This window comes from Mixophyes fleayi, chromosome 1 (assembly GCF_038048845.1).
Source record: "Mixophyes fleayi isolate aMixFle1 chromosome 1, aMixFle1.hap1, whole genome shotgun sequence".
Taxonomy (NCBI): Eukaryota; Metazoa; Chordata; class Amphibia; order Anura; family Limnodynastidae; genus Mixophyes; species Mixophyes fleayi.
This window is the reverse complement of record NC_134402.1, coordinates 336552110-336576450: the sequence shown is the minus strand read 5'-3', so window position 1 is coordinate 336576450 and position 24341 is coordinate 336552110. Positions and strand designations below refer to the sequence as shown.

At 40.4% G+C, this 24341-nt stretch overlaps 1 protein-coding gene across 4 annotated transcripts in view; it reads right to left on the bottom strand.

The window, feature by feature from the left end:
- The window catches only part of LOC142160428 (serotransferrin-like), a 41945-nt gene that overhangs the window by 6400 nt on the left and 11204 nt on the right, over positions 1–24341 (bottom strand). For 3 of the 4 annotated variants that reach the window (XM_075215323.1, XM_075215336.1, XM_075215329.1), the window contains 12 exons: positions 21868–22025; positions 21646–21745; positions 21377–21553; positions 18353–18515; positions 17118–17182; positions 15575–15732; positions 13828–14014; positions 10795–10943; positions 9628–9718; positions 4563–4622; positions 2763–2945; positions 1528–1678 (listed from right to left, as the gene is read on the bottom strand). In XM_075215323.1, coding sequence (XP_075071424.1) covers positions 1528–1678; positions 2763–2945; positions 4563–4622; positions 9628–9718; positions 10795–10943; positions 13828–14014; positions 15575–15732; positions 17118–17182; positions 18353–18515; positions 21377–21553; positions 21646–21745; positions 21868–21882 — 1499 coding nt within the window. In that variant the 5' untranslated portion in view covers positions 21883–22025. Of the gene's footprint in view, positions 1–1527; positions 1679–2762; positions 2946–4562; positions 4623–9627; positions 9719–10794; positions 10944–13827; positions 14015–15574; positions 15733–17117; positions 17183–18352; positions 18516–21376; positions 21554–21645; positions 21746–21867; positions 22026–23295; positions 23442–24341 lie in introns of those variants that run through there. The other variant, XM_075215319.1, reaches the window with a different exon arrangement.

Sequence of the window (24341 nt, the reverse complement as noted above, 5' to 3'; positions counted from 1 at the left end):
TCCTAAAAATGATTCAGCTGCGGGATCGGAGCACCATCAGGGCAGAGCTTGCTCAGGAATGGCAGCAAGCAGGTGTGAGTGCATCTGCATGCACAGTGAGGCAAAGACTTTTGGAGGGTGACCTGGTGTCAAGAAGGCCAGCAAAGAAGCCACTTCTTTTCAAGAAAAACATCAGGGACAGACTGATATTCTGCAAAAGGTACAGCGATTTGAATGCTGACGACTGGGGTAAAGTCATTTTTTCTGATGAATGTCCTTTCAGATTGTTTGGGGCATCTGGGAAAACGCTTGTCCAGAGAAGGAAAGGTGAGCGCTACCATCAGTCCTGTGTCATGCCAACAGTAAAGCATCCTGAGACCATGTGTGGGGCTGCTTCTCAGCCAAGGAAGTGGGCTCACTCACAAATTTGCCTAATAACACAGCCATGAATAAAGAATGGTACCAAAACATCCTCCAAGAGCAACTTCTCCTAACCATCCAAGAACAGTTTGGTGACGAACAATGCCTTTTCCAGCATGATGAAGCACCTTGCCATAAGGCAAAAGTGATAACTAAGTGGCTTGGGGATCAAAACAATTGTGGGTCCATGGCCAGGAAACTCCCCTGATCTTAATCCCGTTGAGAACTTGTGGTCAATCCTCAAGAGGTGTGTGGACAAACAAAAACCCATAAATTCTGACAAACTCCAAGCACTGATTAGGCAAGAATAGGCGGCCAACGGTCAGTATGTGGCCCAGAAGTTGATTGAGAGCATGACAGGGAGAATTGCAGAGGCCTTCAAAGAGAAGGGTCAACACTGCAAATATTGACTCTTTGCATAAATTTAATGTAATTGTCAAAAAAAGCCTTTGATACTTATGAAATGCGTGTAATTTTACTTCAGTATACCATAGCAACATCTGATAAAAAGGTCTTAAAACACTGAAGGAGCAAACTTTGTGAAAACTAATATTTGTGTCTTTCTCAAAACTTTTGCCCATGACTGTACACTATATGCACTGACATTTCACAAGATAAAAGCAGGAAAAAGTGTTCTCGTCATGGTAGTACGGGACCTGCCATAACAGGGTAGTTGCCATCAGGAGATGTATTTCCACCATTTTTGTGTATCTATGCCTTGTACAAAGCTCATCTTGCAATATTCTGTTAATTAATGTAATTTTAAAGTACACTGAATTGTGTTATAGTTATTGACCTAAAAACTCTTTTAGAAACATACACAGATGACACTTCAGCAACTACTAGTGACTGAACAGTGTTTGGGGACTTGTCTGATCAACAGATATTGAATGAAAAGTTTCTGTATACATTTACCTAGGATTGTATATAATTTGTTAAATCTCTCATTTACAATAGCTGAATCCAACCGCCACATAGCCCTAAAAATATACCACTTTTGAAATATGTTCTCCCGCTTGCTAAACATTGGGCATGGAAAAAAAAACATTGTACAAAGAGGTATTATATATGTGAGTCTAGTTTGTGTCCTAGCCATTGCTGGCCTATATCCTTTCATCATTCACTTACCTGAGGGCGCCCATGTTGCCATAATAACGCTCGTCATGATTGGCTGCACACCTCCCGTTGACTCTGCCACCCTCCTCCCAGCCCACACACACTTTGCATAAGCCTTCTTCTCCTCCGGGCATGCACCCCTTCCAGAAATAGTTTTCATAAGCTGAAGGAGGACAGCAAAGTCAAAGGGAAAGTTGGAAAAAAAAACATCCACCTGACACAGTCCCACCCTTTAAGAGTAAAAAATAAATAAATAATTATTTAAAAAATAAAACACAGTTACAAATAAGAAAAAAAGTTATAAATCCTCATGTGGTAACCGCCAATACAGTGAACTTAGAACACCATTAATGGTTCCTCGAATGATCCTTAACCTAAAGCTAAATTAACAGGTCTGTGACCAATTAATCATTTGAAAATAAAATAAAAAACAAATAAATTGGGCGATAAAACACCTCTGTCACTCGCCGGGGTATCGGACGGCTCACCCGGCTAAATTACCTGACTCTGGCGGTCCGCTCTGTCCCGGGCGCCGCCATCTTGGATTCGGGTCTGCGCATGCGCAGACCCGCAACTTGTAAAACCTCTGCCTGCATCCCTATTGGCCAGGCAATCTTGGCGCTAAATACAAAAGGCACTTCCTCTAAATACTCAGTGCCTGTTCCTCAGTTACCTTTTGGTGCCTAGACGTGGCTGCTCTCTATCCTGTCTACCTTGTCTGCAGAGCTTATGCTCCAATCAAGTACCTGCTACTCTACTTGTCTACAGAGCTTATGCTCCAATCAAGTACCTGCTATTCTACTTGTCTACAGAGCCGACACTCCAACCAAGCACCTGCTATCCTGTCTGCTTGTCTTCAGAGCTTACGCTCCAACTAATACCTGCAGATCCATCCTCGGTCTACGGAGCTGACGTTCCTTCAGCTGTTCCGGTAATTGAACTGCCCCTTTGTCTCCTGACTTCCCAAGAGGGTCTCGCTCAGTACTCTAGCAGGGGCCGTGACCTGTGAGCAGACGCAGCTAAGACTATACTGCTTTGCGGTGGTTCCTGGTGAACACCGTCTGCTCGTTCGACTCCGCGCCCTGTTGGAGTATCGCTAAACTGTACAGATCCTAGGATTCGCATCGTAAAGACCTGCTATCGCTTGAGACCATGACAACCTCTTATCTGAAGTAACAAACAAATGTTAATACAACGAACAGGCTCTTTTCCTCATTCTCCAGCACTTGTTGCTTCCATTTTACTACCTGTGTTGATGTCACAGTCCCAGGTTTCATTTATGAATGCCCGCACCGTATATCTGGAGAGCAGGAGCCACCCCGCAGGACTGTATTTGCTACCATGGCAGGAGCGACGTCCACCCAGTTCAAGGAGAGTCACAGCTTTCATGCTCTTTTTAGAGACAGCCAAAGCATAGAGTGCAGGGAACCCTAGAGAGATAGTCACATTGACAGTTATGAGAAATAAAGGCTGACTAATTACTGTAAAACCTCACAAAGCAAACATTTGTGAACACCCATTTGCCAATTTACTGAACTCTAAGCCATTATAATTTTATGGCAATTTTGCTATTGCTGGTATTTTTTCCTAGAAACTTGGCTAAGCCTAAATGTGTGAAGACTGAAAACATAATCTCCATTTGTATTACATAAAACGTTCATTACAAATTCAGCAAAGGTGAAACAACAAACTATCTAAAACGTTATAATAATTGAAGGCAAGGAAATAAAAGGAAGGTGGTGACAGAATACACCCACCCACATATACCTAAATAATACTAGCAAATAAACAATACACAGTACATTCTTAAATGTCTCAATTAAATAGAAGTTTGTTCAACTTAAGGACATTTCATGTAGCACCAAGCTCCTGGGAGCAGTTAAGGTTGTATACTTTTACATTATTCATTATATAAATTACACACAAAACTGTGAGTCTGGTCTCATGCCATTCCCGATGTGATGATGCTCTGCTACTACAGATGGATAATAAATGGCTGGTAAAACTCCTGCTGTCCTCAGTTCCACTCTCTATAAAATTGTGTTCATGTTCATGTTCAGCTCCAGGTCTGGTCTCTAGGTGTCCAGCCTGATGAAAGGATAGTGTTTCCCATGAGAATGATAATGTCACTGGCCTAAAGGGGCCTTGGCCACTGGATCATAACAGTCACTGGGTTGTAGGACAGTGGTATAGATCCCAATGGTCAATACATTTGATCACATCAATAGATGCATATCTAGTAGGGTTGGTCAGCTAAAGGAGGTACCACCAATAGAGTTCAGGTTGGAAAAAAATTCCCCTCCCATCCTTTATTTCATGTGAAAGCTATATAAATTGTACCAGGTGGTAATAGCAAAGTTCTGCAACCTGTCGGACTACGGAAACTGCTTTATCTGTTTCTTCAAACAAACAAAAATATGTAAACGTATAAAGAGTTTGTGTTCTTAAAACATAAAGAGGCATATTCAATTAGGATTCGTGGCTGCGCTTGTTAAGTGTTATAACAGTACCGCAACATCGCTAAGACCCGTGCTTCCACGTGTAATCGCGGCCGCGAATCCTAATTGAATATGCCCCAAAGGGTCTAAGTCATTAAGGTGAGCAAGGGAAAAAAAGATGTACATTTTATCAAACCATGTTACAATGCAAGGGAGGCAAATTAGTTTACTATTTATTATAAGTAAAATAGTGGTTGCTTTTTCATGTAGCACACAAATACCTAATAGCTTTATAGCAAGGTGCAAAGTTACTCCTTTTCTTTCTTTGCTATCCTTAATGACTCAGGATCAAAAAGTACAGGTTAACACAAATTTTTCTATGTTTGCTAATGGTTAGATACAACCACAGACAGCATCAGAACCACTAGACATGATTATACTACAGTTCCTTATATTGACAGCTATGATAATGTGTAATGGCTGTGGTACATTTGTAGCACACAGTAGCAAAATCTGGTTATAGAAGTTAGGCTTATTCACTATTCTATATAGCTGTGTGTGTGTCTTTATATGAAGTGTTTTATTTTTGCTTCATTTGTCATATCTCACCTGTCTCCAAGACGTGGTGCAGCAGCTCATGTGGGTCTGCCAGGCAGTCAGAGCGTTCACCTTTGGGAATAAAAGTGAACACTGACTCAGATGTCAGACCTAAGTGCTTGACCAGGACAACGGCAAAAAGCTTTAAAATTACTTATGCATTAACAGGTACCTATCAGCATCTTTAACTTGAAAAGTAAATATGGTTGGCATGGTAAGTGTTGTACAGTATTAGAGAAAGTAGCAGAGTTTTTGGTATTAATATAGTAAAATGTTACAAACTGCGGAGTTTAAATGGGCAAGATCACTCAAACCTCATTATTATAATCCATTACGGCCACACTGATTCACTCGTACATTTTGCTTTAGCACTTCGCTTTATTGTTTTATAAGAAATTATATAAATATTCTCACTGTTGTTGTTGTTATTAATCTTTATTTAAAAAGATAATTAAATAGAAAGAATAACGGTCATTAAAATTCAAGTTTGTTCGTGCTTAATTATTTGAAAATGCTCCATTCTTAAATCATTGTTTCCATTATATGACTTAAGAAAATCAGGGGCCTATTTATCAAAATGTCTGTTTTCGCATGGTTTAGGCAACATTAAGTTAACAGGCTGTTTAACAAAAGCCTAATGCAGGAGATAGAGATACAGAGATCAGAGATACATTATATGGACAAAAGTATTCAGACTCTTGTTCATTACAGTAACAGGGACTGTTATGACATTGGATCTGATCCATTAAGGAAAGTTAAACAAAAAATTGAATGTCATGGCTTGGCAGGTAACTGAGGCCTACTAACTGGTATTTGCACCACTAAGCAAGGAGGCGTGGAGTCTAACGTGCCCTGGTCTTTGCCAAGGACCCCCGCAAGGGAGTTTGGAGTTAGCTGCAGAGACACGCAGGTCGCGGTCCTCCAAATTAGCCACCAGTGAAGTAATATGTGAGGTCAAGCAATCCGAGCTCAGGCCGTGCGGGCAGCGAGGTACCACAGAGTAAGGCAGAAAAAATGCCAGAAGGAGATCCAAAAGGAAGGTCAGGGAAAGACAAGTCTGGAGCCAGGGAGTCAGTCAGAATGGTTAGGAGCAAACAGGAACGCTGGAGCATAAGGGGACCAGAACGGCGCCAGAGTCACCTTTAAATAGATAGGGCTGTATTCCCATTGGGGGCAGTGGATAGCTGGCAGAACAGCTGGTGTCGGCAGTCAGCGTCCCATTGCCTAGCAACGAGGATGCCCCCCCGCGCATGCATCTGCCGGAAACAGGAAGAAGTGATACACCCTGTTGGAGAAGGTGTCCATCCCTGGCACTGAGTTGATGTGCGGGGACAGCGCCTGACATTGAGTAAGTTTTCTTACTCACGTTTTATAGCCAAAACCGTATTGCACTGCAAATTAGTTTATTATTTTGCACATAAGGAAAATGCTGTCAGTTTTTTCATGTAGCACACACATACTTGACAGCTTATTTGTACAGTGAAATTTAAAGTTGATCTAGTACATGCCCTACTCCAACTATTATAAATCTGCCATCACATTTTAAATTTATCCCTCCCCCCCCACCCAATGCAGCATGGTTTTGCCTTACTTGCTTACTTTTGCTTAACTTTTCTTAATGAATCAGACCCATTGTATTCAAATACATATACTTTAATATGGAGTTATTCCCCTTTTTGCAGCAATAACAGCTTCCACTCTTCTTGGAAGGCTTTCCCCAAGATGTTGGAGTGTTTCTATGGGAAATTGTGCCCATTCATTCTGTAGCATTTATGAGGTGCTGGACAAGAAGGCCTAGCTTGCAAACTCCATTCCAGTTACTTCCAAAGATGTTCGATGGTGTTGAGATCAGGGCTCTGTGTGGGCCAGTCAAGTTCTTCCACACCAAACTCATCAAACCATGTATTTGTAGTCCTTGCTTTGTGCACTGGGGCACAGTCATGTTGGAATAGGAAAGGGCCTTCCCCAAACTGTCGCCACAAAGTTGGAAGCATAGCATTGTCCAAAATGACTTGGTATGCTGAAGCATTAAGATTGCCATTCACTAGAGATAAGGGGCCTAGCCCACTCCCTGAAAAACAGCCCCATACCATTATCCCTCCTCCACCAAACTTCACAGTTGACATAATGCAGTCAGGCAGGTAACGTTCTTCCGGCATTCGCTAAACCCAGACTCGCCCATCTGACTGTCAAACAAGGAAGCGTGATTAGTCACTCCACAGAACACGTTTTCACTTTCTAACAATACCACTTACAATTGACCATGGAATATCCAGCAGGGATGAAGCTTCAAGAACCGTCTTATTGTAAATGTGGCACGCTTGAAATCACTGAGCTCTTCAGAACAACCCATTTTGTATCACAAATGTTTGCAAATGGAGACTGCTTGGTGTTTGATTTTATATACCTGTGGCAACGGGTCTAATTGAAACACCTCAATTTAATAATTAACAGGTGTGGCCAAATACTTTTGTTCATATAGTGTATCTCCTGCATCAGGCTAACTATCGCAGTATACCGCAGTCCCCATAATTCTCAAAGGGGACTGAAGTCTAGACTCCAATATCTAACACCATCTAAAGATGGCATTAGCTGGGAGAGCATCACAGGAGAGGGATCTATGGATCGCTCTACGGAAGGCTTTATGTTCCTCGCTAACTGTACTGTGAGCATGTAAAAGAGTGTAAAAGAAGAAACTGGAAGTCATTCTGACCACTTTAAAATAGACTATTCACTGGGACAGGTTGGCCCAGCACTAACATTAGGCAGCTTTAAGCACATGTCTAGGGCTCAGAGCTATGGTAGTAACCATCAAGGCATATTCCTCAGGTTCCCCTCTCTCAGGAGTCCCTCTAGAGTAGGCACTGTATTATTCTTGGTGGCTAGCCGTTCCTCCGGGACCAACCACCTTCAAGCAGAAGCAGATTGTACAATCCGTTCTTCCCTCCCCCAATGTTAGTCCACCTCCTCCCTCCCACCCCTATGAGTGTTCATCACTGACAATGCATCACATGGGACGCGCATCACATGACAGGCGTGCTGTCCCATGTGTACAGGCTGCAAGAGAGGCAGTCTGCCTAAATTACTGTGTGTCTGGAAGAATGTTCATGTGAGGGAAGGGGGGAGTCTCTTAATGTAATGAGGGTGAGAGGTGAGCTATTCATTTAATGGTGCGGTGTGAGTGGGGGCTAATTATTTAATGGTGGGTGCTATTAAATTATTTGTGGGGTGATGATGGTGTATTTAATTTAATAGTGGGGCCTTTACTTGCTTACTTTTGCTTAACTTTCCTTAATGAATCAGGTTAGGTGAGGGGACCTTTAATGCTTTGGTGGTTTGGGGGCTATTAATTGAATGTGGTGCTGAGTTTGGGGAGAAGGAGGGTTATTTATTAAATGTGAATGTGAATTATTTAATGTTGTTGTGTGAAATGGGTATATTTATGTAATGTTCGTTTTGTCGCTACCAATAAACATTGTCCAATGCGATTATTGTAAAACCAATGCACAAAAAGACTTAATAGCAAAATATAGCAGGATATACAGCAAGATACGATGAAGCATAAAATATACAACAATAAACAGGAAAGTATAAACTGACTATATTACACCAGCGCTCCCTGGGCCCAGTTCCATGTTTATCTTTGTAGTCAGGAAGAGAGAAAAACTAACACTGTCCCAGGAACTTGCTTATATGCAGTTTGAATTAACAGAATCAGTGATGATGTCATGAATATACACAGATAACACTCAGAGAGGTCTTCATTGATCCAGGGGTAATGATGTGCCAGTTGTCTGCCGGTCATAGGTCAGTTCATTTGATCCTTTCACAAAGGATGGGGCAACTTACCCTGTTGCCTACGTGTCTTCTGACCGAATAACCAGTTTAAACTGACCCATAAACAAAGTACTTTTGAGTATTAAACTTATATTGCTCATAACTCGCTACTCTGTCGAAACTGGGTTAATGCTGGTGAAATAAGCTTTAATATGAGTCCAAACTCTTAACTTTTTAGAGGACCTGAACCATAAATACATTTACTATAATATTATCTATGTATAAATAACCTTTAATACATTTTTACTAATAAATAGATGTGGATGGCAACCTTAATAAATGTGTATTATTTACAAGTGTAAGTGTGAATGTAAATGTGTGTGTTGTTAATCTGTGCGATTGCGTCATTACACATGGCGTACTAATCGCAATCGCATGGTAAAACAATAGTAATCAATTTAGCTTACTTCATACAATTATTTGACTTCCACATTTATTAAATGTAAATGCTTTTTCGGGGGAGGGAAATATGTTTATTTATTAAATGGGAAAACTATTAATTTTATGTTGGGGCTAGCTGGGGGGGCTATTTATTAAATGTGAATACTATTAATTTTATTTAATATAATAGATGGAGTTGATTGCAGGGAGAGAGGCCTAATTATTAAATGTGGGTGCTATTGATTTAATACCGGGTCTGGTTGGGGATTTCTAAATTTGATGTACCTTTATTCCAAATAGGGCACCAACATTCCAGAATCTAGACAACTGAGTTTCAGATACCAGCAGCCATAGATAGTGAAAGTTGCAAGAACAGGTAGGAGAGAGCAGGACATCCAGCCAAGAGGAGGTAAGAGTTATTTTAATTTGATAAAAGTCAAGAGTGTGATGGGCTGTGAAATAAATATTGGTGGAGGAGGGGGAGCAGGATGTAGCTTTGCCTTAGGTGCCGAGAAACCTTGCAATGGCCCTGGGGACAGGCTTCTAGGAGCCACGGTCCGAGCTGAACAATTTTAATGAATAGGCACATTAGATAATTTCTTATTATTGCAATAAAAAAAATTAATTAGCATGCAAAAAATGTAAAGGATCATAAATAGACCACACGGTGTCATACAACAATTTCACACATATTCTTGCAAAAGAAAAACAACTTTTTATGACTTGGTTAGATACCACGCCGCTCATGGTGTCAACTTTTACTTATAACTAGACCTTAAGGGAACGATGCTACAAACATTAACATAAGAATAGACTGGAAAGGTGTTCCTTGCTGTGTATGTAAGTACATAACACTCACCCCAGTACTCCACAGCAGCTGGCTGAAGACCACAACTCCCAGCAATGTATGCATGAGTAGCATCTAATGACACAGCATCCGCTTCATTACCCTGAGTTAAAGAGGTTATCAGTGAAAAGTACAGGAGGTTCCTATTAGAAAGCACTGTGCATGTATATATCTACTGAATACAAAAGTAGAAAGCATCCAAAGGTTGTAAAATATATATAATGAGGATCCGGCTAAGTGGTTAGCACTTCTGCCTCACAGCACTGAGGTCATGAGTTCAATTCCCAACCATGGCCTTATCTGTGTGGAGTTTATATGTTCTCCCCGTGTTTGCGTGGGTTTCCTCCGGATGCTCCGGTTTCCTCCCACAGTCCAAAAACATACTAGTAGGTTAATTGGTTGCTATCAAAATTGACCCTAGTCTGTCCATCTGTCTGTATGTTAAGGAATTTAGACTGTAAACTCCAATGTGGCAGGGACTGATGTGAATGAGTTCTCTGTACAGCGCTGCGGAATCAGTGGCGCTATATAAATAAATGGTGATGATGATGATGATGATCCAGGAATTGGCATAGGATTTCGTCAATCCTTTGGGGTTTTTTACCAGTACTTGGATTCAGCCAAACCCTTAGTATATGGTCAACCAAATAATCATTTCCCTGCAATTTTAGCAGGCAGGACACAGAGTTATCCTTTCCAGGAAACAGCAATAGAGATACAATCTATAGTTTAACCCCCTCCTGCTTAACTGTATGACCCAAATTATTTGGAAGCATAAGGGATGTAATATTTGCGATGCAGGAAGTCAAGAAACCTGTTTCTAGTAAAATTATCATTAGGCTTTTTTTTTTTTTTTTTACCAGTTATCATACCATATAATTATTTTTATTAATGGCTAGATGTACCTCAGTAGAATTCATATTCATTAAATATAGTGTAACTCAATACATCTTACATTAAAATATATATCATCATCAATTTACATAGCGCTGTACAGAGAACTCACTCACATCAGTCCCTGTCCCATTGGAGATTACAGTCTAAATTCCCTAACATACATGCACACCCTGAGAGAGACTAAGGTCTATTTAATAGCAGCCAAATAACCCTGGTTTTAGTCTCACTGTATAATTATGAAATATGCCATTATCACTATAGTGCTGCTTTTGAGCTCTGTACCTTGATCATCTCAATGCATCCAGATAGAGAGGTTGCTTGGACACAGACCAGTGGATCTGTCCTTACTCGCAGTGCCCAGTCTTCACACTTCCTCATTTCAGCTGAACTGATACAACACCAGCGGATAACACTTTGGTCCAGGGAGATACCTAATACAGAAATATGTTAAAACAACACATTATTCCAAATTGTTCCAGTTGACTCCTAATTGTTCCTGATGATTCCTAAAGCATTATAAAAATATACCAGTTTTGTTGTATAGGACCATTGATCACTATAAAAAAAATATTCGTTTAAAAAAAAAAAAAAAAAAAGTTCATTACAAAACTATTACATTTCAGAACTTATGTTTCAGATCACAAAAGCTAGTAGCAGAAGTATAGGAACAGATTGTGATGACAAAACAGATCCATCTAGTATTCCTTTCTTGTGTGTTACTTATTTAATTATTGTTAAGATCTACAAGCCCTTTCACATGTGAAAAAAAACATATTTACCGTAAATCCATATATTATAAATACTCGTGAAGAATATGGGATTGAGGTGATGCACACATTTCAAGCCAGAACAGTAAGTGTTAAACGTTTGCAGAGACACATTTACATTTCACAAACAGATGGGCATAAAACCTAAGGTTAAAATGTTTACCCATCTTTTACCCACCAATCACTTTACAACGCAAAGTTTTAAAAAATACACGTTTTTATGCATATGTGAAAAAACTCTAAGCTCAGGTGGACCTAGCAGGGTGGGTGTTGCTATGGGGCCCAGCAGCTGAGGGGGCCTAGTATGAGGTGTGAACAGATAATATGTGCCATATTTGTTGTCAGGACCTGATTTATAACATTGAAACTTGAAAGCACACAACCCTTGACCCCTAACCCTAGGGTCATCACGCCCGACATTCACTGTGAGCATGTTATACATGGCAGGCACACATTTTTTGCTGGCTTCTTGGTTTCCAGAAACACTTATGAGCGGCCTAGACATGTCCTGGAGGCACGTCCCTAGTGCAATCACAGGATTGCCTACAAACCTGCTGATTGGAAGTCTGTGTCAGGCGCCATCCCCGCAATGCCGCTGCTGCTAGGGGCGGCTGCCCGACTCCTTCCAGGCATTTATGTCCCATTGCTTAACAATGGGACACTATAGTCTCAGGCCAGCTCTTCTTCTGCGTGCATGCACGCCAGATGTGCCCCCATTGCTTATCAGCGGGGACACTCTCCTCATTACTTCAGTTGTCAGTGATGTCACTGACCACCAGGGGCAACCAATCTGGAGGTTTCAGCCTCTATTTAAACTAGCCTCTCGCACCATTAGGGTGCCAGAGTATTAGGCTTACACCTCTACTCCAGAGTTCCTGCTTTCCTGCAATCAGCGTCTCCGTGTTCCTGGTTTGACTCAACATAAATTTGGTGTTATACATCTCCTGTGGAATTCACTCGGCTTCTCTGACCACTCTCTGTTTCTAGATTTAGTACCGCGTTACCCTCCTTGTTTGAGCTCGGCCTGTCTACCTGCTGTTCACCCCTATCACGTTGATGACTTCTTGGAGAACTGTAACCTGTGCATCCCTTGCGGGGGTCTCTGCTGAAACCAGGGGTTTGTTAGACTCCGTGCCTTCCTGTACATTAGCGCTAATACCGACAGATAACCTCCATCTCCACCAGCTGGTGACAGTCTGCCTCTACTTAGCTGAAGGTGTATGGCATTTCTCTGTTTGTAATAGGTGCAGTGAGTTTGCAAAGAGCTTTACGTCCGATATTTTCTGTGTACTGATCTGACGTGACTTTGATCCTGTTCTAACCCTTGCTTGGATTTTTCAACCACTGAAGTTTTGCAGATTGCTCTGACCTAAGCCTGGATTTTTGACCAGTAAAGTTTTCAGCCAACCCCGATCTTTGTTTGGATTCTGACCACTGAAGTGTGCTGCCAAATGAGCTATACAAGAATACATTTTTACCTCCTGCAACAGTCTAATATGATATTTATATTGTATAATAATTAAAATAACCTTATTGTGTTTTACAGTGTACACTACTCGTAAACAAATTCTTAGGCCAGTGTCGGAATGGGGCATGAAGGGCCCACCGGAGGAATGCAGTGGTAGGGGCCCATGACAAAGTGTGTGCGCACCACAACATCCACAGAGGTGGTGTGGTCACCCGCCAGAGGTGGTGTGCTGAGCCGTCGGTCTTAAGAGTGGGTGTGGTTATGGAACAATGTTTATTCTACTCTGATGTCTCCAGTGCAACTGTGAAAGCAGTCACCAGCCTAGGAAGACTCCCTATGACAAGGATGCCTGGGAGGAATCAGTGCTGCAGATACATTGTATTATATTATAATATATATATATATATATATATATATATATCCTGCTATTATACCATAAATATTGGTATCAATCAACATAGACAGGAGACTGCACATATAAAGGGTATTAATAAAATTAGTTAGGAGTAAGTTATGTCAATATAAATGGGAGACTACAAATTGCATTGTCAAGGAGACATAACAGGGATGCATTGCAAGTAAGACAAAGCAGATATTATACTTTTTATAGATATACAATATAAAGAGCCTCTTAGCGACATACACTACAGGGAGCTTCCAATTGACCACCATACATTACAGGGAGCATTCTATTGACCGACAAACAACATAGAGAGAAACCTAATAAACGATATACAATACAGACAGCGTATTAGTGACCTATAAACACTACAGAGAGCATCCTAGTGACCGCCATACAATACAGAGAGCATCCTATTGAACGATATACAACACAGAGAGCCATACAATACAGAGAGCATTCTAGTGACCATCATGGAGGCACCAGTGGCAGGGAATGAGGGCCCACAGGTGGAGGGAGGTACCAGCCCATCAGTAATGAGTGAAGCCCGAAGGCAGTGTGGTGCATCAGGGATTTCACCGGCACCACGATGGCCCAATTGCATCCTGCTTTTGTCAGAGTGTGTTAGGGATGAGAAGGCAACAGAATAAGTAAGTTATCTGTTATCCTTTATTTCTCACCTTCGTGACCTAAGCCCTTTAACAGAGCCACATAGTCCAGCCCAAGTATCCCAGTCACCTCAACATCATCTGTCAGAACCTGCAGCCCCCGTGTAGAGTCATGAAACAGAAGATTGTGTCCTCCAAAAGTTTCTGATGTAAAGAGAGAAAGGCGGCTCTTGTGTTTCCCGTCTTTACCAAATAAATTCTAGGCAATAAAAATAAAATTGTTTGATCAAGAAATTATTTTAAACACATAAAGAAGGAGGAAAACATTGTCATAAGAAGCTTGAAGTGCAAAATAACACAATAGTGAGTTCAGTAATTTAATATTTACAGAATAAATTAAATTAATATTAAAATTGGGCAGTATATTTAGCCCATTACCCTACCCTCGTCATATCAGGTAGACCTTTCCCTCAAATATTGGTCAGACTGAAGTAGTAGCCTCAGTCTAGCAGCTACTACTTCCCTGTGTGAATGCAGTCATGCAGTCTTGATTTCTGCCTTTAAATTACCATTGTCAGTGGCTCAATGTGTGAAAAGTTAAAAGGCAGCAGCAATGCCAATCAAAAGCCATTATTAAAATTGCTGTTTAAAGACTTATTTGGATCTAGAGGGAATACTTCATGGCTCCCAGAGGAGTTCCCGCAGACCTGAACCCTATTCAGGACTATTACATCTCTTCAGCCACAGTCCAGGCTCAGTATACCTGACCTCGGTTCCATCCCATCCTGGAAGTCTCCAAGCACTTTGCAGTAGTCATAGCGAGAACTTACCTGGGCAGCAGATGACTTGATTCAGGCCTTGAATATGTGGCGGATGCTGGAACACCCCATCTTGCAACCTCGTCCGCATGTCCTGATCCTCTTCTTTGAAGTGGCTAAACACCCATAATGAAGGTACCCACTTGTATATGTTGTGGTGTGCCTCAGCCCTATGGAGAACCTTTGGATTTCTGCTTCTATCTACCCACATAATAGAGCCAGTGGCACAGGACTAATCAACAAGTGGAATATTATTAAGATAGCAGCTATTATCACCCTGCAGATTAATTACTCATCCAGGCATCTTTTGACTCTATCATGGCTGGGTACTTTAAGACATTTTTAAGAGCAGTTATTATCAGATTCCCAAGAGGAGCATTAAGATCGCAGACCAGGGTACCGAGGCTAAAAAGTGTTTTATTTATATTCTGTAGTTTTCAATTTTATATTTTCATTTAATTTCCAGAGCACCCAAGTACCAACCTGGAGTAACTTGAGAGTATATAGGTGTGCAAGAAATACAGATGGGTTGCACTCTAGAAAAACTGTACATATGAAGAGCACACCTCCAAGTGTGCTCACTAATATCCTCTTTTTGCTCATTTAAATTTTGTATTTTTACTTTTGCACTCTGCCAAGCACAACACAGACACTAAGTTATTTATGTATACATCACAAAAGCATAATACAACATTTATTGCACAGCTGCACTTTGTAAATGATCTCTTATGGGGTATTTTTGGTGGGGGTAATAACTTTTTGTAAGGCATGTTAGTTACAATATGAACATACTTTTTTTTTCAAATATAGCATATATATTATGTCATTTAATAGAACAAACTCTTGATATTACATGTCACTTTAAAACGTTGCTCCTTTAGTAGGTAAGAATGGAACAAATGTTATCCCAGTTTTAGATAATTTATTCATTTTCCCTATATAACTCACATTATATGGATATTCATACCTACTGTAAGAAATATGTATGTATACAGATTTACCTGAATCAAAGTAAGAAACCTCTTAGTGATTCTTTGCATGTGTTCTCTGGTGACAATGGCTTTGCCGGGGCCCTGTCCCAAATTACAGTATTTGTAAGATTTCAGACTAGCTGTGGATCCATCTGGACATAGGAGTTCAAACTGCTCCAGTTCTGAATCTAAGTAAAAGAGGAAATATCATAATCCAGCAGCTCATATCTCCTAGAACTAGATAGGTCTGGAATGTACTCTTGTATCACTTTGTACATGTACCTCAGTGCTAGACCACAATATCAGCGTCACACCATATATACTAAGCATGGTCAAATTGGGTGGCTGCCCAGGGAAACAACACTCTGAGTGTGGGGTGGGGGGGGGGGTCGCCATCGTCAGGAGTTCTAGGTATGGCAGCACGTAAAATGTAAAAGAAGGCAGCACCTGGGGTCCACAGTCCTGCTGACCCCGCCACTACTCCTACCTTACATAGTAGGAACAGTATCTAGAATGCTCTACAGTGCAAGCTACTCATGGGTTCTCTCTCCCAATCATGTCTATCTACTGTCTGTCTTACTCATTTGTCTTTTGCTACATTTTGTCTGAGTCCCTACAGTTTATTACTCACACGCATTTATGCTCCTTAGGTGTACTGTTTTAATATATTTGTGATTTTTTTCCCCCCGGTATTAGTTATATCTCATCTGTAATTGTATAATTGTCTGGCGCTATGGAATCTGTGGCGCCTTATAAAATAAATAAATAATAATTAGTTCCCATGGACTGCAGTGATGAGATGATAGCTCGCTAGTACTGCTTGAGATCCTTCAATGCCGCAAAACATATATCAGCTGTATACCCCATTACTCATTGTTTTACCCAATAGGTCATCACACCTTGACTTAGTATTTTGTATAATGTACAGAACTACAAACAGTGTGTGGTGCAACATAAATAAATGTATAAATACATATGTTAGGCTTAAATTGTATCTCTTGGTATCCACAAGAGACTGCTATCAGTTGTGAATAAAATATGTCACTCACTTTTATGTTATTAGGTATTTTCTGTAACCCATGGGCAGCATGGTGGCTTAGTGGTTAGCACTTCTGCCTCACAGCACTGGAATCATAAGTTCAATTCCTGACTATGGCCTTATCTGTGTGAAGTTTTTATGTTCTCCCCATGTTTGCGTGGGTTTCCTCCGGGTGCTCCGGTTTCCTTCCACACTCCAAAAACATACTAGTAGGTTAATTGGCTGCTATCAAATAGACACTAGTCTGTCTGTGTGTGTTAGCGAACTTAGACTGATGTGAGTTCTCTGTACTAGAATTAGTGGCGCTATATAAATAGCTGCTGCTGATGATGATAAACCCAGCCCATAGGGTTGCGTACGAAAATGTGCGTTATTGCGGTACCGTATTACTGGCAATTCTGCGCAGGTTTCCGCGAACTGGAAAGCTAATTGAATATGCCCCTTTGTGTCTCTGTCCCTCTGCATACATTCTGCTGTGAACGGCTACTCTTTGCTTAGTTATTACAGACTTATATTTGGATTATAGAGGTGTACCTGTTGGACTCATTATAGTCAGGTGATCCAGGAAAGCAACATCCCCTGCACCACTCTTAAGACACCTGCATCAATGCAAAAAAAAACAAATTAGCATCATTCTGTAAATGCTGTAATATCAGACCTGACCTGGTTTTTTTTCACAGCCTGGTTTTACAATCAAACTTAACCACATATTAAAGAGTCTATAGTGTTCTGTGCAAATAAAATTAGATATTTTGTATGCATTATATTGCGTAAAGCAATATACTTTACATGCTATGGGGCAGGGAATTTAATTGTCTACGGAATGTCACCAAAACTTTGTGGGGGGACTCCATGGGAATGTAACACCTATATGGGGTGCAAGGAGAAATCTGCAATGTTGAGGTACTGTAGCACCCAGAAATGTGCGCAGCTGCAATGTTTAGCCACCCTAACTATAGTATGTCAACATGGTAGATAACTGGTGTGTGTGAGTGAAATAACCAATCAAATTTGGTCGCCTTATTTTACATTTAATGTTTGATACCATTTGTCTACTGTACCTTTTTGACCATGTCGATTGTCTGCATTCTTTGTGACGAAATCTATAAATAAAATCTTTAAAAACAAACCAAAAAACCTTTTGTTTTGAGGATAACTGTGTGAAAGCATTTCTAGGTCCTCAACGATAATGGTAATAATGATATGTGAAGGAGTTAAAAATCTTGGTATATGCCTTAAAAATACATTCAGCGTAATCACCAGCTCCAGCCTTGAACTATCTCAAAGACCCCTAGGACAGGGAATAATGGATGAGGATATTGGGAGTACTGGCTCCAGTGCAAGTTGATAGGAACCCATAAAAGTGACATGAAGAGAACTAACTAGCTTTGTCAGAAGATTTATATTTACTCAGGAAAATATCAATCATGTGTTTCTATTCTATAACCAGATCAAACGCTTTTTCATGTATAAATGTATGCCACTAATAAACGAGCATAGCTCAGTTCTATCTTGACATTGGCATGTCTGTGTCTTGATTACTGATCTCCTGGTTAACCAGCATCTTATCTCACTGATATCTGAAGGGACTTGATAAAGGAGAGGTAAAATTACCCTAACAACTGCGTTTCACCCTCTTTAAGAAAATCTAGATAATAAAATCCAACAAGGTTATTGGTGCCCTAAAGTAACACAAAATCGCATGGTGTTTTCTGAGAACATTATAATTACAGTTGAAAAAACAAATACATCTGACATGTAGATCATACCTGAAGGCACCATCAGAGTCAAAAAATGGCTCATTGCTGCTGGTCTCACAGAAGTGGTTCTTCTCCCGCACATAAGATTTGTATCCCTGGCATAGTTCACACAAACTTGGGTAGGAGACTCCAATTCCAGGAATACAACTTGCATTGAAATAACCACTGACAACTGATAAGAGAAAAGAGACACAGGAGGCCATTTATGAAGGGCAAGGCGCCAGCTCCAAAGGGCTAATATAGCTTTGGACCCAGTGAGTGCCTCAATTTTCACATATGCACTTGATTTTTGTTTGGGCATAAACATTTGTGGGGAAAAATGACCCCATTCGCAGAAGAGCGCTAGTTTGCACGAGCGGATGGGCGGAGTTGGAAGGGATGAAGGCGTTCCCACTGAAGCGGCACACTGGTGCGTCTTATCATGTGGAACAATGCAGTAACAACATTTTATTTTGTGGGGCAATATTATTATAATGAGAAAAAGAAGGAGAGAGGGCGCATTTTGAGGGATGTTATTTACCATATCTTGCCATTCCCCTCCATAAAGGAACATGAACACTGCACCTACTCAGAATTGGTGGAGATCAGGTCTCATCCTATACTTTAAATTAAACAAAACATTTCCCATACACAGTGCACTGTGTAATAAAAATAAATTATTTTAAAAACTAGTAGCATCTCGACCCCAAATCCTCAACTAGCCCCACAGCTAAACACCTAAGCTGATTTTCACTATAACAGGAAGATCCTTTTTTCCATAGAGATAGATATGCTCGAAAACAAAGGCTTAAATGAACCGAAGTCAGTGTGAGTAATAGGAAGGAAGAACTGTAACAAACTGAAGTCAGTAAGAATAGCATGCAAGAATAACTGTAACAAGCTGAAGTCAGTAAGAATAGCATGCAAGAATAGCAGTAACAAGCTGAAGTCAGTAAGAATAGCATGTAAGAATAACTGTAAGAAGCTGAAGTCAGGGTGGGCAGCAGAACATTCTATAACAGGCTGTGGTCAGTACAGGCAGCATTCAGAGTAAATCTTAAAAAAAGCAGAGGTTGGTACAGGCAACAGACAGAGAAATTGTAGATCTAACAGGGTCAAAATATGAGAAGACTAGAATAATACAGAGCATGATCACCAGGGTAGCAAACGCTATAAAAGGCAATGAGTGAATTGCACAGAGAGCCTAATAAACTCCCCAGAACCAATCCATAACAGCCAATTAGTCCCGACCTCGCAATGCTAATGAATGTCCAGTACATAAGTAGTGGTTGTCAAGGAAACCAAGTACACAGTCTAAACATGCAGTGCAGTCCTGAGCTTACAACTAATTCTGAACCAACTTCTTTCCACAATCTGGCAACCCCCACAGGTTCTCCTACTATAGTGAACACCAGCCCAGGACTGGTTAGAGTATTACCCCTCCCTGAGGCTACCAGTCCCATTCTAAAAACAGCTGAGACTCTTCCCAATCCCTGGGCTGGGGCCCTGGGGAAATTAACAAAGTCAGGATCCTTAGAGTGGAAACTTTACCACTCTAGGCATCCCAGTATAATTAGGTACCCCTAACTGGCCACTTTAACAAAATGCAAAAGTAAACTTTAAAAAAGAACATACCGTACACCTCATTCACAATCTAATTTAATAAAAAAATTAAATCGTATTTTCTTTTTTGTTGCTATGTCAATAGTCCAAATGGACAATAAAATCTTCTTTATTCTTGCTTGATCCACCATAGTCATAATGGGAAAAAAGCAACCTGAAGCATCTACCAAACATGACCCATCCACTCACTACAAATGACTGCTGGTAAATAACTATGGTGAGGCTGCTACGGGGCCTGAGCATGAGGAAGATCAGCATAGGGATCGGATGTATAGTGTCGAAGTCAGCAAATTGGATAAAGTCATTTCAATTAATATCGAGCAAACTTAATTGTCTTTGTTTGAAATTATGCGTAGAGCACGCTACGGCATGGAAGGGCGTATCCAGCCGCAACACGTGGCAATAACAGCTTTTACACTTTTGTATACATTCGCTCAAACACACACATTTGTAAATAGTACACATTAATCGTAGTTGCAACACATAGTTATTTATGTCAAAATATACTAGTGTTTATGTGTAATATTAGAAGTTATATGCATATTAGTGATACATATGGAACAGGTTAAAGGAAATGTGTCATGTCTGATATCATATTAATCCCCGTTACATCAGCAGCTGTCCGGTGCATTCGGCGAAGAGATCGCACATTGCATACTCTAGTTATTGATGTTAGGGAATAAACCTTTAATATGATGCTGACTATAAAATGCTAATAGACTAGTTGTAACTGGAGTCTTGGCGGGAACAAAGGAGCACACCCCCTGGAGAGATGACCCCCACCTTTGGATTCTTTAGTTTGAACTAGCCTATGATCTGCAACCCCCTGGACCTTCCTGAAGCCTGGACCAATAGAGGCAAGCCAATACCATCTGCATTGTTTTACTGTATTTCTGTTTGCATATAAGCAGTAGCTTTCATCTAGTGTTCAGTCATATAGACCACAGACTTCAGACCTGAATGACTGTTCACTGGATCCAGAGCGCCTGCGATAAGTAACGGCTGTACTTATTATTATTTTGCTTGAATTATTCTGCTACTTTTTGAGAATAAATATTTGTGCGTTGGAAACACAAATCGAGATTCGACAATCGTTATTGGATAGCGACAAAACGTGCATAACAATAGTGAAGCCCCTCAGAAAAGGAATGTCAGGGGCATTGGGAAAGTGGACTGGCACCGCTAGGTCCTCCAACAGATTTTACTATGGAAGCAGCCATTGTGGACAGAGCTAAATACATGCTTCCACTGCGTGTAGGCAACAGATTCACCTTAAACTGGTCCTTTATTTAACAAATAGCTCACAAGACAGTTTTTGTTTTTTAATGGTGTTGTCTCATGTGTGGATAACACAGGCCTTTAACATGCTAAAATAAGTCACCCAAAACTGAGATTGTCTTGTGCCTGTCTGAATAAAAAGTATATTCATACCTTTAGCCAGGGACTGCTCTTCATCCCAATATAGAAGGTTCTTGGAGAGCAGGAATCCTATGGGAATATTCCACCCTGATGTCCACCGGGCTCCACTGTGACAAGAGCGGGTTCCCCTTAAATTTCTAATGTTCAGGGTACCACGACGGGCAACAGCCACTGAAAACATGCAGCTTCCTACATAGAACAAAATCAGTTTTAGACTTCATATAAGCTGTAATCCTTCTTGTGACAGTGTGAAGTATATATTTCTATGACCCACTGGATACCTTCTGCATGTTGTTCCTTTGCTACCACTGCCAAGTCGTAATTTCTGATAGCAGTAAAGACATCACCGGCATCCAAGGACACTGCATCTGCCTTATTTCCCTGGGAACGCAGACATCTTATACATCAGAGATTATTGCAGGAGAAAACATGACATGTCTCAGACAGTGGTAAACTTACTTCAGCTAAATTAGGAGGGAATGAAATAATGTCTGTCCGCTTACCTTGATCTTGCTCATGCAATCCTGTGTATTGTGAGCTCGGACACAGGAGACCCTGGAAAACGGGTTGTTTGAAGGCAGCACAGCCTGAAGACTCCGTGCCAGGTGAGAACACTTTCTTTGTTCGGTCTCAGAAAGAGTACACCAGCGAAACTTCTTCCCTTAGAATATGACAGGTTTTGAAAAAGAAAAAAAAAAAGGAAATAATTGCAATTATTACATTTATAAATCGGAATACCAAACACTCTTACCAAGGGTCAAACATTTGGAGCAACAATGTGGAGTTTTTGCAGATTATTAGTTTACTAACCTCTCCAGACTAGAGAGCTGAAGACTTTTGTTTAGCAAACATTTACAGCTTCTACATAAAACCTGGGAATAAAACCAAAACTTTATTGTGACCTCCAAATTAAACTTTTGCAATTCTGAGGGTAACTTTGTTCCTATGAATAATTTTATTCAGGCACAACTGACCATTCCAACTTCCAGGCTACATTAAAATAGAACTGAGCAAGGAAAAGAAATCAAAACATTTACTGTACAGCTGAAACTAATTGACTTCTAATCATACACAGACTTTTACATCAATTCTACAGTCTCAGCCTTTATTGATTGGTGATGTTGCTGTCTCTGACACTGTGTGGACCTGTGCGGTACATGCTAACATCAAACAAATATTATTGTCCTTGGTTATGTTTAGAAGATGGAATACTGGATATGGCAATCTGAGAAATGTCTTCTACTAAAGCAAGGCATGGTGACACAGTAGTTAGCATTGCTGCCTTGCAGCACTGGGAGTATGGCTTTCATCTCATCCAGGGCACTATCTATGTGGGATTTGTGTGCATGTCCTCCAGATGCTCCACTCTTCCCCGTAGTTCAACAACATACTAGTAGGTTAATTTTCACTGCATAATAATTTAAATAATGGTCAATAATAATAATTGCAGTGAGAAGAAACCATCGCCAACACATCATTTTCTTCTGTCAGAATTTAAAGTTTAGAAGCTAAACCTGCAGCACAGAGCACTCCAGAAACTTGAGCATCCAAGTAAAAAACAAACAATCGGCAACTATTTTTGTATAACATGATTACTATATACCAGCAGCTCTCTGTATGATTGCGTCTGTTTCGATTACATTTTGGTCACATGTTAATAAAGTTGGTGAATTATACATCCCTGATTGCATAAAGCCAACATGATTACAACTCTGTAACTTTAACCAATGTGCTGCCTTCTTTTCAGTCATATCATCACATAAAACCGACAGATAAAGTTATTTATGTTTACACGTACTAAGCCCCGCTTCCTGTCTGTGCTCTGGCTGCTTTCAGTAACGTTGCGCAGCATTAAATTACATATCATCAATGATGTAGGTTGCAACCAATCGCAGTGGACACTCCACAGCCTCTGCCAACAGCTTACCCACCTGAGACCATGTAAGGAAGCATGGCCAGGAATAAAGATGCACTCAGAAGTGTGAGAAGATGCATGTTTGTGGGAGAAATCAGCCCCTGGGTTGTCCTGCTTATGAGAGATACTGGAAGTCCAACACAGGAGGAGGGAGGGGGATGAAAGATACAGGCGAGAAAAAAAAAAAAGGAATGGGGGAACGAGAGAGGGAGAAGGGTACACATGGAACATATTAATAGCATATGTAGTACACTGACAAGTGGTTCAGGCCTGATATGTTTGTGAAGCAAACATATCGCTAATATTAACATTTGCTACTATATTTTTATTTTTTCTACTTACATCTAATCACACATAACTAAATCAGATTGAAGGCAAAGTCGTATATACTCTCTTGTATGTGAATTATATCAGCATCAGGCCGAGAATACAACAACATGGAGCAGGGTACGGTCTGCTCCATCTATTATAGAAAGCGCTTTCACATGAGTGAGTTCTCTAGTTTACATCATCTTTCAGCAGAAAATTATCCTTTGTGACTTGTATGTCTAGGTAACAAAAATAAGCTGAGTAGATTAGTGTATTTATTCATACACATTGCCAGTGAAGTCCAAGTGGTCATTTTTGCACCGATGTGGACAGAGGATTAAATAATTAATCACTCACTTCTTAATCAAGTTGCACTGGGACGCCAGTATAATAATGAACAATGTATTTTAGCTTCTTGATTTTTGATGGACTATGGAGAAAATTATCGCAATTTATTCTGTAACAAAACTTTGGGAGTAATATTAAACAATTTATTATACAATCGTACTCCTAATAGGAAAACTTAATTTTAAGGGTTTGTTGTCCTTTAAGTTTCAGTAAGGTCTGTGTTATGGACATGTTTCATGATTCAAGGGTGTATTTGTCATATTGATCTTTGAATCTCAGCTCAGCTTGTTGGTCAATTACATTACCTGCTGCCAGCCCTGGCCTTCTTCCTGTGATTTGGCACTCTGCTGTCTAAATTTTGATTACCCTATAATTTTCATGTGCAGTCCATAGTTTGCTTCCATT